Here is a 12,700-nt window from a genome sequence, read left to right on the forward strand (position 1 = left end):
ACTCGTATACCTATCATGTTATTCCAGTCATTTGGTTTGTCTCCAGCACCACTTTATTTTTACTTTTTTGTTATTATCCCTCTTCCTTATTTAACTGAATAGGTCATCCTTTCATTTGATCTTCAGTTATTGACACTCTACTCACACCATCTGACACTCTTGTTCACCTGCAAAGACATATTATTTAGCCTGTCGACAATCCACTCTCACCATATGTATGATCTTTCAATCTCTCTGCCCATTGATTGCTCTGCCTATAAATTCTATGCCAGTTTGCTCTTCTCTCTCACTTCAGCTCATGAAGGGGCAACGCTCCTAAAGCTTGTGATTTTAAATAAACCTGTAGGACTGTAACCTGGTATCGTCTGTCACCCCAGTCCAACACCAGCACCTCCACATCAAGAACGAAAGGGAATAGATTGTAAATTGCTGTGCAAACAAAGCAAGGGTGATGTAAGGAAACAGTGTCACACAGGTAGTAAATACAGTACGGAATGTACTGCCTGAAAATCTAGTGGAGGCAAGTTCAACTGAAGCATTCAAGAGGGCATCGGATTTTTTTTAGATAATAATAGTGTGCATCCCTGAACTGTCCCTTATATTTTGCAAACGCATCAGGCAGCCTAACCTCCCCCCGCCCCCAACATTAAATGGCCTATTCTCTGCTAAGAGTGGTACATGCTTTTGGATTATTGCTTCCTGGTCATTGGCTACTTAAGAAATTCATTCCAGCTCAGCTGTAATTTTACAGGGAGAAAAGCAGGAGATTGGCAGTAGATAATAAAGGTGGACTAGATTATATGCAAACATGATAGACTGAATGGCCTCCTCTGTACTGTAATAGTTTTGTGATTCTTTAATTGAGTCCAAAAAGACTTCTTCAGAATAATGGGGTGAGTTGTGGTTAATTAGCGAAGAGTTCAAGCCACCCCATGATCTTTTTGATTAGATAACCTTAATGGTTAATGCTTTGCATTGGTCGTCACGTTTCTAATGTTAGAAAACCAAAGTGTGCGTTGAAATGTAATTTGTTAGATGTGAGACAACTAATGTGACGAGTGGTGAAGACCACAATTTCTCACCAGTGTATTTGAAGACTGTGGCTCAAGAAATAAAATGGGCATCCTGCCCGTTGACTTCCTGACATCCCTGAACTGTCCCTTATATTTTGCAAACGCATCAGGCAGCCTACCCTCCACCCCCGCCCCCAACATTAAATGGCCTATTCTCTGCTAAGAGTGGTACATGCTTTTGGATTATTGCTTCCTGGTCATTGGCTACTTAAGAAATTCATTCCAGCTCAGCTGTAATTTTACAGGTGAATGAGGAAGGCAATGGCAATGCAAGCAGCTTCAATGCTTACATTGCAAACTGCTGTTTCCATTCCTAGACCAACTGGGATAGTTTAGCAAGTACTGTCCAATCACTGACCCCCGTCTAATGTCAGAAACCAAGTTCTGAGTTTTGCAAGTAGGCATTGGCTGAGTACAGTCGGTACTCTTCTTGTTTTGAACAGCTAAATGGACATGCTGTTCGATACTTTCCACCAGTTGTTGGGATGTACCATCGATAAGCTTGGCGCAAATGACAGTGACAAAATGAACGCATTATGGCTTCTCCTTGGGAAGCGGTGATGACCAGCTTTTTATGATGTTGTTGGTCATTCACGAGCTACATACTAATGCAAAAGAATCCATTCCTGTTCAATTTGGCCATTGCACTGTAACTGATACAGTTTCAGAGCTGCCATCCATCAGCCCTTGTGCTTTCAGAAAATCAGGAGTCTGATGAAATGCAATCACTCTGTCTAGCTGTTCAGTGTGTGACCATTTATTTGATACGCCTGCATTCAATAAATTGACAGATCCTCCAGTGTGACCTGCATTAGCCAGGGTTCAGATAAAAATTTTAAAATTCAGAATATGGCCACCCGGACAGCCAGTTCCAATGCAGATATTATGTCCGAGATGGGATTCAGATTCCCTTCATGTCATTGAAACAATTTGGGAGTTAACTCCTGTTCAAATCTGGGCCATCACTGGTTGTGTTTAAGGCTGCTGTGCCTAGACAAACGGCAGACAATGGCACTTATGCCTTTGGTGACATCTGGCATGATATGGAAGGTTTTGCATGCCCACTACACCTCTACCATATCAAATGACATGGGAGCAAGAAAATACAAATCCTTTGCTGTCATATGTACTGTTTACATGTGAAAAATGATTGCCCCTGAATTTTCTGGAGTTGTGCCAATTTCTTATCAGAAATTCATGAAAGTTTGACAGAATCCCTGAAGAAACCATAAAAAAAAGGGACAATGCCTGTTATGTTCTAATAGCCAAAGGAATTGCATAGAAAATTAACATGGAATAGCCCCAGTGTTCTTATCTTTAAACCGAGGTTCATGCATGTCTAAAATCTTACAGCAATTTTAGGACAGGAGCAGGCAATTGCATTAACATCAAAATCCACAAAAAATGCTTTGTACGTATCAATTTCTGCTGAGATGTGGCAGGCAGTGAATGATACCTGCTGGTAATTGGACTTGCACATCCAAAGTTCACAATATTTTACCTTGCAAGTTACTGAAAATGCAACGTTGGAAACAGTGCAGCAACTTGCCCAACAGCATCTGACAGCACAGAGTTAGCAACTGTGTATCTCATTAACGACCAGAAAGAAGAAACTAACTGCATTAGGATGCAGAATTTGGAATGGTGGATTCCCTGTCATATTAGGTACTGAAAACAATATGAGGAGGGAAAGAACAATTAAACTAAGGAGCGAGAAAAAGAGTATAAAAAATATATTTTTGAAGTTTTTAATTTGAAGTAATTTTAATTTTGAATTTTAAAGAATAAGGAAAGCCAGCTGGAATGAGATTCAATAGTCAATACAACAGCTACTTTTTATTTTCAGGGTGGTTGACTGTAATAACTATCACCCAACACATTACTAAAAGGTGTTTTACTGAAATAAACAAGTCTGAACTTTCTACACTGAGTTGAGTTTGTCTTTATCGTGCGCGTGCTGGAATGTCAGGCTCCTTAAGGAATTTCAATCGGTATACAGGCAGTGAGATTACCACCAAATTACCTGGTACAATCAGACAGTATATTTCTAGACTTCTGCATTTAACTGTGCATCTACTTTCACCTGAATTTACATGTAAATATCAGCAAAACTATTAGCTTCACCATTATTTTGAAAACAATTTTCAGACCAAAGTTTTACAGAAGCCACGACATCTAAGCTAAGATGTGCCTTAGTCTGAAATGCAATCTGCATTACAAAGTCAATAATTATCATTTTAACAGTAATTTTCCCCAGTTAGAGGTTCTATATCTCAGGCAAATGGTTGGACATCTCAACTGAGCTATTGATAAGTACGATATGTGTTAATGATTTGGAACCACATTACAGCTGGCGCTGGACAAAATAGGTGTCTGCATTTTACTGGCGTTAGCTATCAAAATGAATTTTGACACAGTATAAGAAATTAATAATTTGTTAAGATCTAAAGATGAATGTTCTATCCAACATAAAGCAAGGGGAATTCTTCCAATATAGCAGCATAAATGGGGCTGTACACTTTATTCAAGAAACTGAATTATGATCTGTACGTCATCACCGAAACAATGTAACAGATGAGTTCTGACAGACTGATCAGTGGTTCTGAATTATTAGCATGGTTTACAATCTCTCGAGAGATGAATTTGACAACTATATCCATGAGAAGTGATCAAAGACTAAACATTAAAAGCTAAAGACAACTTTTATTTTAGCCACTGGGGAATGTGGTTGCTTGCTTTAGAGGAAAAAAAAATCAATACTGGAAAACAGTTACATTAGACTTATATTCAAAAATTCCTCATGAAAAACATACATTGTGGCTGACAATTTTTTTTATAGAAAATTCAACTATATTTGGCATGTTAAGTAGCTGCAAATTTGAACAAGTTTTCATTATCAGATCATTTTTGCAGAAAATTGTTAAAGAATAAAATAGTTTGTCACAGGATTAATGAAGACAGCAACGCTTGTATTTCTTAAAAGTGAAAAACATGCGAAAGAGAAGACAATCCAGGCACATGAAAAGGTCTGTTTTGAATTGGTACCAGTAAAGAGCCAGGACGGATATCAGAAGAGGGCAAATGCTTTCATTCTGAATTGTAAACTTGTATGGCACAATACTTACATCAGTTGCATAGCTGGTCGCAGTGCAACAGAACCCAGAGGTACTCTGACCTCTGGTTGTTTTCATCATGGTCCTTGTTCAGTATCCACACTAGGAAAGCACTGTTGCAAGTATGTCAGGCATGCACAAGATATTTGCCAAGGAAAGTAACTCAATTTCAATGTCTTGTCAGTGTATACATATAATACTTTTTAAGTCTAATCAATCATATTAATGACTCTTGTTAACTCCTTTACAAAGACTATAGTGGCTAGTTGGTCACCGACAACTAACCAACTACAGACTTGTATAGTGTTGGGCAGGGACTTCTTATGAATCCAGTCGATGAATGACATGCCACCTCCTATGAAATAGACATATACCATACCACAATGAAAGACACAACAAACATTTTGGAGATACAATAGCATCTATGTAGCTGTCAACAACTAGTCAGGGTGGCACTACTGCTGGATTTGCAATTAGAGTGCTCCCATCAAACTCCGGCTGAGATCAGTTAACTCATTCAGAACAACCATTAAATGTGAGGTGAAGTCTCAAAGACTTTCACTGTGGTTTGCTCAGCTTCTCCCACTAACTGCTGTAACATTGGCAGACAATTTGAGCACATTATGTGAGTGGTGTAGCCACTGGATTTTGTAAGGTTGCAGTGGCAAATCAGGAGACCTCCGAAGGAATCCCTCTTGATCTTTTCTGGCTGTGGAGGCTGTCAGAACAGTCACTTGGAATCAGTGAACTAAGCATTTACTCCTCTAAAACCTCCAGTCATTTGTGAGGGATTTCCTCTCCATCACATTATTCTTGTGCTTCCCCTTCACATTTCCAGTAGCTTTAAGGTGGTGAAGTGGAAACAGCCTCACAAAATCCCTGGACAAATGTGTTTTCTTGCACCTTTCTCTCCCCATCAGAAAAATGCTTGATAAATACTTTTTTTAATGAACTTACGTTGAATATTTTGACACAGTTGAGCTGTAAGTGAAACTATAGCGGATGGATTTCAACACATGTAAGCTTGAGTTTATCAATCTTGGATCAAGAAAAGATAGATTCAATTTTTTTTTTAAATGGTGAAAAATGGTGCAGATCCAAATAAATGTAGTGGCGTTATCATCATCATAAGCCAAAGTTTACTGAACGACACCCAAGTGAAAACAAAGTGCGGGACAAGATTTCAACTACCCGCCTGAAGATTATTACAAACACTCCCTCCACAAGACCACCCCTCTAAATCATTCCCATTGGAAGAGGGGTTGGCACTGTAATGTTCTCCCCTTGAAGCTATTTGTTTTTAAAAGGTAAAAGGAACTAAGCTAGCAGGAACTGGGAATAACTTTGAGCGACTCCTAGAGAACAAAATGCCACTTAAAAGGCAAAATAGAGTAAAACCATGGAGTGGGATTTTCATTTTTTTCTTAAAGTTAAATGCGGGGCCTTTACTGTTCTCCTTTTTCTATTCACTCATGGGACAAGGACATCGCTGGCTGGCCAGCATTTATTGCCCATCGTTGAGAAGCTGGTGGTGAGCTGCCTTCTTGAACCATTGCAATCTACATGCTGTAGGTTGTCCCACAATGCCCTTGAGGAGGGAATTACAGAATTTTAACCCAGCAACAGTGAAGGAACAATGATATATTTCTAAGTCAGGACTTGGAGGGAAACTTGCAGATGGTGGCATTCCCATGTGTCTGCTGCCCTGGTCCTACTATGTGGAAGTGGTTATGTGTTTGGAAAGTGCTGTCTTATGGTCTTTAGTGAATTTCTGCAGTGCATCTTGTTGATAGCACACACTACAGAATAGATATTGTCTAGATAATAGCGTTTCGCAAAGTTGCTTTTAGTTTATTTTTACAGTAAAAGTCTTAAAATTTGAAATCTTATTGTGTGATTCTTCCAGGCAGCCATGGGAAATTCAAATATCTTTCTCACAGTCTCTGTGGGTCCTGAACAATGGAGTCAAGATACAGATCAATCATGATCTCACTGACTGGTGAAAAAGACATGAAGGACAAATCGACCTACTCCTGTTCCTGTGTTCCTATGCAACAGCAATTAAACTAAACAAAACATAGAAAGAAAATGTTACTATTACTGAAATATGCAAAGCATATACGTGATATATGAGAAATAATTGATAGTTTATTGAGATGAATAACTTAATGGATCAAGGTTTGAACAAACTTGCACTTGGGTGCAGTACTTCTACTCAAGGTGACATTATGATGTTTTATTTATTGTATGTGCTTTGCCTATGGCACCAGAATTGGCAAAAAGCCTTTCATTCAATCATTAAACGAGAAAACAACACTAGGTCAGGGGACTGGGTCACTGTTTCCTCTGGTGATAAACGTAAATATTTTAAGAACTGTGGAACTGCCCCTGAATGAACATGAAAATTTTAGGAGACGGGAAGAATTTTGGACATTTGGATCACTTTAAAATTAATTAAAATGAAAAGAAAATGTTTAAGGCTTTAAAATACATAATATGTACCCCTTATCCCTTCCTGACACAGTATTTCCCCTATTACAGGAGCTTTTGACACAGATTTGGTGAGCTGCAGCCATTGCAATGCAATGCATCAGGGAGCGTGAATGTTATCTGGATGCTTTAAACCAGGTGACAGTCATACCTTTTAAAATAGCATCTTCTGGTTTGATCAGCAGTAACGGATGGGTGAATGCGTCTGCAAGCGAGGAAGGTAAGAGGACACAAGAAGGCAGCAGTGCAGTAGCCTCAGGACTTGCAGTTGTCCAAAAGGTTTGTAGATCTTTCAGCGTGTTTGGATGAGAGTGGTAGCTGCAGAGTAGATGAGCTGACCATGGCACAGGAAGCCATTCAAGTGGGGCAAACAAAACTGAAATTTGCAGCACTAAGGAAATATATAATGAGAGAGATTGACATGGTTCTCTACAGAAAAGAATCTAGCTGTGTTGCCTGCCCAGTACCAGGGTTTGAGACACCTGCTCAGGGGTGAAGAGCAACCTAGAGTAGAAAGTGGAGGCTTGAGTCATTATTATCCATGTAGGTACCAAAGATTTTGGCTGGACAAGCAACAGCTTCAGCACATTCAGTATAAGGTGGACACTCAACTAAGGAGCAGAACCTCAAATGTAATAATCTCTGGACTGTTACATGAACTGCATGTAAATTGGCACAGGGCAAATAAAATTAGAGAGATGATTGCGTGATTTAATGACTGATACAGTAGAAGTGAGTTCCAATTTGTGGGACATCAATACTTAGTGCTAAGTTGTCCTGAGATATTTGTATTTATATGCTTCTAAAGCTAGAGAGTTAGCTGACCCTAGTTAAAGAAGAGACCGCTTAAGCTGCTTTCTTTAATTAAATAACTCAGCTGCTATTCCAGTCGAGAACACAAAACATAACACCTTGCTTAAGGGTGGAAAATTTAGAATTTAAGGCATGAATTTCAAATAAATTAACTGCAAACAAATTTAGAGTTTTACAAAGACTCTCTCACTCAGCTAAATGCCAGCCCTCAGCACCAGTGGGTAGATAGGTGCACTGTGTCCGTGTGCATGCTCTATTATCTCAACACAGTCTCCATTTATAGTGGGCTGTTGTAAAAATTATTTTCATTGTTTTGTATGAAGTGAAGTGAATCTCATGCATATGTAATTGTACTGACAGTGGTGATTACTTTTATTGTGCAGTGAAAACTTCCATTGTATAAATAATAATGAGTTTGAGTTGCTCCAGAGTGCCTTATTCTATTATAGAAGGGGACCATTGTTAAATGCTGTCGAAATTCACCAGGAGAATATCAGATCAGACTTGAACAAGGAACTTGGTAAACTATTGCTGTGTTTACTGAAGCAAGGAAGAATGTGAAATCTAATTAAATGTTTGAAGAGGTATTCAGGTTTGAGAAGGTAAACAGTAAATGATTATTTCCTCTGGCTCATGAATCAGTAACATATTATAAATATGTAATTTCTACTAGAAGTATAAAAGGAAAGAACATTTTCCTGCAAATTAATAGATGGAATACCTTGCCACAAGTGACTGTGGGGGATAGCTTATATAGTACTAGTTGACACCAGGACTCACAACCTAATGGAAAACCACTGGCAAAACAACCACACTTCACTATTATCAGCACGTATCCCTTTGAAATTCAATTGACCAAAATGAAGTGAGATGTACACTGATATCTCACCCTATCTGATTAATCTTCTACAGTCCTACAACTCTCTCAGATATCTATGCAGCTCCTTCTCTGGCCTCCTGAACATCACTAGTGTCAATTTATACCTCAATAATGACCATGCCTTCGGCTGCAATGGCCTTAAGCTTTCTGCATCTCTTGGGAAGAAAGCACAGTTAACGTTTCGAGTTTGGTGACTCAGTTCTTATGAGGAGTCACTGGATTTGAAACGTTAACTCATTCTTCCCAGACCTGCTGAGTTTCACCAGCAAATTCTGTTCTTGTTTCAGATCTCCAGCATCTGCAGTTCTTTGTTGCATTATCTCCGCATCTCTTTCCTCCTTTGTGGCACTCCTCGAAGCCTACCTTTTTAACCAAACTTTGACATTTACCCTAATATCTGCTTGACTGCCTCAATGTCAAATTTTGCTTGTTAGCATTCCTAAGAAATTCCTTGAGACTTTTAAGTATGCTACATGCTACATTAATATAAATAGCTGTTATTGTAAATAAAAATGTTTATTTTTTTTAAAAATGCAGATGAAGAGTGGGAAAATGAAATACAATTTAGCAGTGGTACAAGGGTGATCTCGTGTTAATGTCACTGGATTAGTAATCCAGAACCTCAAGCTAATACTTTACACGCATGGGTTTGAATTCCACATGACAGATGATTAAATTTGAATAAAAATCTGGAAAAAAAGCTAGCTTAATGGTGACCATTTAACCAAGATTGATTATTTTTGTAAAAGCTCAACTGGTTTATTAATGCTTTTTAGGGAAGGATATCTGGCATCCTTACCTGATCTAACTATGACACCACATCCATGGAAATGTAGTTGATATTTGGAAATTACGGATGGGAAATAAATTCTGGACTAGCTTGTGATGCCCAAATCCCACAAAAGAGCAACAGAAAAACTATGATGCTGGAAAATCAACCTTGTTGCTAAAGCACAAGTGTTAGAGAGTGGCAATTCTCCCTTAAACACGATTTTGACTGGTTCAGATTCATGAGTATTTAGGCAAGCTTTCACTTAATTCCACAAATCAGTTTGTCTACTTAGTTCATTGCAACCTGGCCAAAAACAAAACATTTGCAGTGAATGGAATAATAAATTTAGACTGGGGTGTTGCACATTCTGTCAGACAAACATGTACTAACTGGTCCTATATCATAAATCATAAATCTTTTCGGAGCCAATGTTCAGATGTGAGTCAATGTGGTTTACATCGCTTTAAGGAGTACTCAAAAGCTCAAATGGAAACAGTATTTATTCTTCAGGTCTAAATTCATTCACATCATGGTTCATAATGCCTGAATCTCAGTGGGTCCAGTAGTGACACCACAGAGGAGGAATTCAACTACAATCATTTGTGTTGCAGAAGCTGTTAAAAATTTGATGGGGCAGCTGCCCTGCTCCAATATGTAGCTGAGTATGTAAACAGAACAGGTAACCAACCTGCTTGGAAGAACACAGAATCCCAATCTGTTATAATTTCCCCTTTGTGGCAAATTGCATCAGGCCAGCTTTGGATACTAAGAGGTGGCCTTTTCAAATGTAAAATAAATATGTTTGTTGAATCCCCACACTTGTGTTGACTTTATTACCAGGTAGATTTCCTGTTATCACTTGGTAGGTCCAGGGTACTGTCAGCCTCAGTTTAAATATCACTGATTCCCCTCTCAACTGCATAGGTTTAGCAAATAGTAGCTCACTGCCATCTTGTGGTGGTCGTAGGGAGAGTTTTGGAAGAAATTCCAAACCCGTGGCCCCTTCCATCTAGAACAACAAGGGCAACACATGGGAACACGACCACCTGCAAGTTCCCAAGCCATTCACCACCCTGACTTAGAAATATATCGCCGTTCCTTCACTGTTGTTAGGTCAAAATCTGAGAATTCCCTCCCTAACGGCATTGCTGGTCTATGTACTGCGCAGCAACTGTAGTGGTTCAAGAAGGCAGATCACCACCACCTTCTCAAGGGTAACTAAGGATGGCAACTTGTTTTAATGCAGCAATTACTGACCCACTATCAGTGCCCACATTCCAAAAGTGAACAAAAAGAGAAGATTGCAGAATAGAAGGAATATTTATGCACCCCTTAGCTTGACTGGAAAGCAATTGCTTCACTGCTCAGGCCCTAGATAAGACTGCATGGGGGAACTAACTGTTTAAATGCCATGAGTAAAAGGAAACAAAGAAAACTGTGGATGCTGGAGATCTCAAACCAAACCAAAAAAACGTCGGAGAAACTCAGCCAATCTGTGAGGAGAAAGCAGATGAAAAGTCAGATCAGAATCTGCTCCTATGATACTGCTTGGCCTGCTGTGTTCATCCAGCCCTGCACCTTGTTGTCTCAGAATCAAGAGTCATTTTCAGATGAAGTCACTGGACTCCAAACATTGACTCTGCTTTCTCTGTCCACAGATGCTGCCAGACCTGCTGAATTTCTGTTTTTGTTTTAAACTCCATAAGTGTCTGACGTGTCTAGGACGTGTAGGGTTAAAATCATCTGCTACCACCCCTTTTGTCAAATTTAGTTCCTTTCAGTACATTCGCTCACAGATACAAGGTCTTGGTCTTAACCTGATAGCCTACAGGTGAAAAGAAGAAAACAAATAAAAACTTCTTTGGAACTCAGTCCGAGCAAAAACCTGGCTTTGGGTCCCCAGTAGAAATCCAGCGATAACAGCCCCAGAAACATTAAACTAGGTCAGCAAAGCACTGAGTCACTGACTGAGAATGTCCAAAAGACTGGGTGGAGTCTGCAGGTAATTGATGCTGAAACTTTGAGGAACAGTAAGCATTTTTCCCTGCCCTATCTCTCCCCCAAACCACCACTTCCTCCCCAAAAACCTACTGGGCTGTCCGCTGGAAGGTTTATTCGCGAGGGCCAGAGGAATTGCTGAACCCTCCACCGCCCGAAACCTCCCCAAATGCCTGAACCGAAGAAAAAGGAGAAGTACGTCCTCCTGGACGATGACTCGGAGTGTGAGACCGAGGAGTTCAATAAGATGAAAATGTCTTGGATGGACACCCGCTCGGTGAAAGACGGGTAAGGGTGGGCTGCCTACAACTGGAGAGAAGCCACTGATTATAGCGATTACTTTTTAAAGAATCTTTACCTAGCCCTGACAGCTATCAGTTAATTCCCCAACTGAACAAAGCTGAACGAGCGGCCAGCTCGGATCGGACCACAGTGCAATGGTCTCATTGCATTTGGTGAGTTTTACCTGTTGTAGCAATTCACTATGCAGGTCAAACTGGTGACTGAATTCTCCCTGCCCAGCCAAGCCAAAAGCAACGGCTGCAAATTAACCAGCTCATTCCGCGGAAAGTACAGAACTGAGGGTGCTGCTAGTCTGAAATAAACCCCCAAAGTGCTCAGGCGGATCCAGCACTGCGGCAATACCTCATGCCGCCACTGGGCGTCTCAAAGGGCCATGTAACAAACGTAGTACTTCTTAAAGTCAGGCCACTTTTTGGAAAAAAAAAGTCAACCAAATCTGTTCACAGGAAACTCCCATGAATGTGACAATGATCGAATAACCTGTTTGTGTGGATGCATTTGACTGAATCAGTTTTGCTGATGGAGGGATGACTGATCTTCCTTTAATGAATTACTTTACAATTACCTGAAAGAGTAATTGGGGTCCCATTTTCTCATCTCATTCTGTCTTCATGCTCCCTCAGTAGTAGTAACTAAAGTTGCCATAGTCCCAGAGGGCTGCTGCTATTTAGAGAGAATGAAACATCTGGTGGTAAATTTAATCTGAGGGCCAACATGGTTAGGGGTGACGGCGATGATGACAAGGTGGGAATTTTAGCTAGTGTAGGAATTGAACCTGTATCATGGGCTTCACTCAGCACCATATACCAGCAGTCCAATCTACCTAGCTAGCTAATCAGCTTGTTTATTTTTTGTGTTGAAACCCGGGAGTGGGATGTGATGCCGGCAGCCTCTAACTTAGAGTTGAGTGCGCTGTCAACGCAGTCATAACTGAAACAGAGTGAATGGTCTGATATTAACCCAGCTTCCCCCAACAAGCAGCAGAAGGTTTGGGGGCCTTTAAAACCTGAAACGTGTGGATTGTGACCCTCAACCTACCACGCCCTCTGCTGTAAAAACATTTTTTGGAAGTTTGAGTTGCCTTTTGTAGGATGCTTAACTAATATCTTTAAACTGGTCTCTGAACATGCAGTAGGGTTAGTGACTTGAAATGAACCAGTGCTTTTATTTAATCCCTTGGTGCAATGCAATATCACAGGCAGGACCAACCATCGTTGCCCATCCCAAATTCCCCTTGAATGGAGTGACTTTTTAAAGC

The 12,700-nt window shown here is 40.1% G+C and overlaps 1 protein-coding gene across 3 annotated transcripts in view; it reads left to right on the plus strand.

Annotated features, from left to right (window-relative positions):
• Nucleotides 1–11,123: 11,123 nt before the first annotated feature.
• The window catches only part of LOC109916957, a 39,263-nt gene continuing 37,686 nt past the window's right edge, over nt 11,124–12,700 (plus strand). The window contains exon 1 of one of the 3 annotated variants that reach the window (XM_048602349.1): nt 11,124–11,427. In XM_048602349.1, the coding sequence (XP_048458306.1) occupies nt 11,309–11,427 (119 nt within the window). In that variant the 5' untranslated portion in view covers nt 11,124–11,308. The remainder of the gene's footprint in view (nt 11,428–12,700) is intronic. The other 2 variants (XM_048601736.1, XM_020516713.2) reach the window with 2 other exon arrangements.

Source organism: Rhincodon typus, chromosome 1 (genome assembly GCF_021869965.1).
Source record: "Rhincodon typus isolate 14 chromosome 1, sRhiTyp1.1, whole genome shotgun sequence".
NCBI lineage: Eukaryota > Metazoa > Chordata > Chondrichthyes > Orectolobiformes > Rhincodontidae > Rhincodon > Rhincodon typus.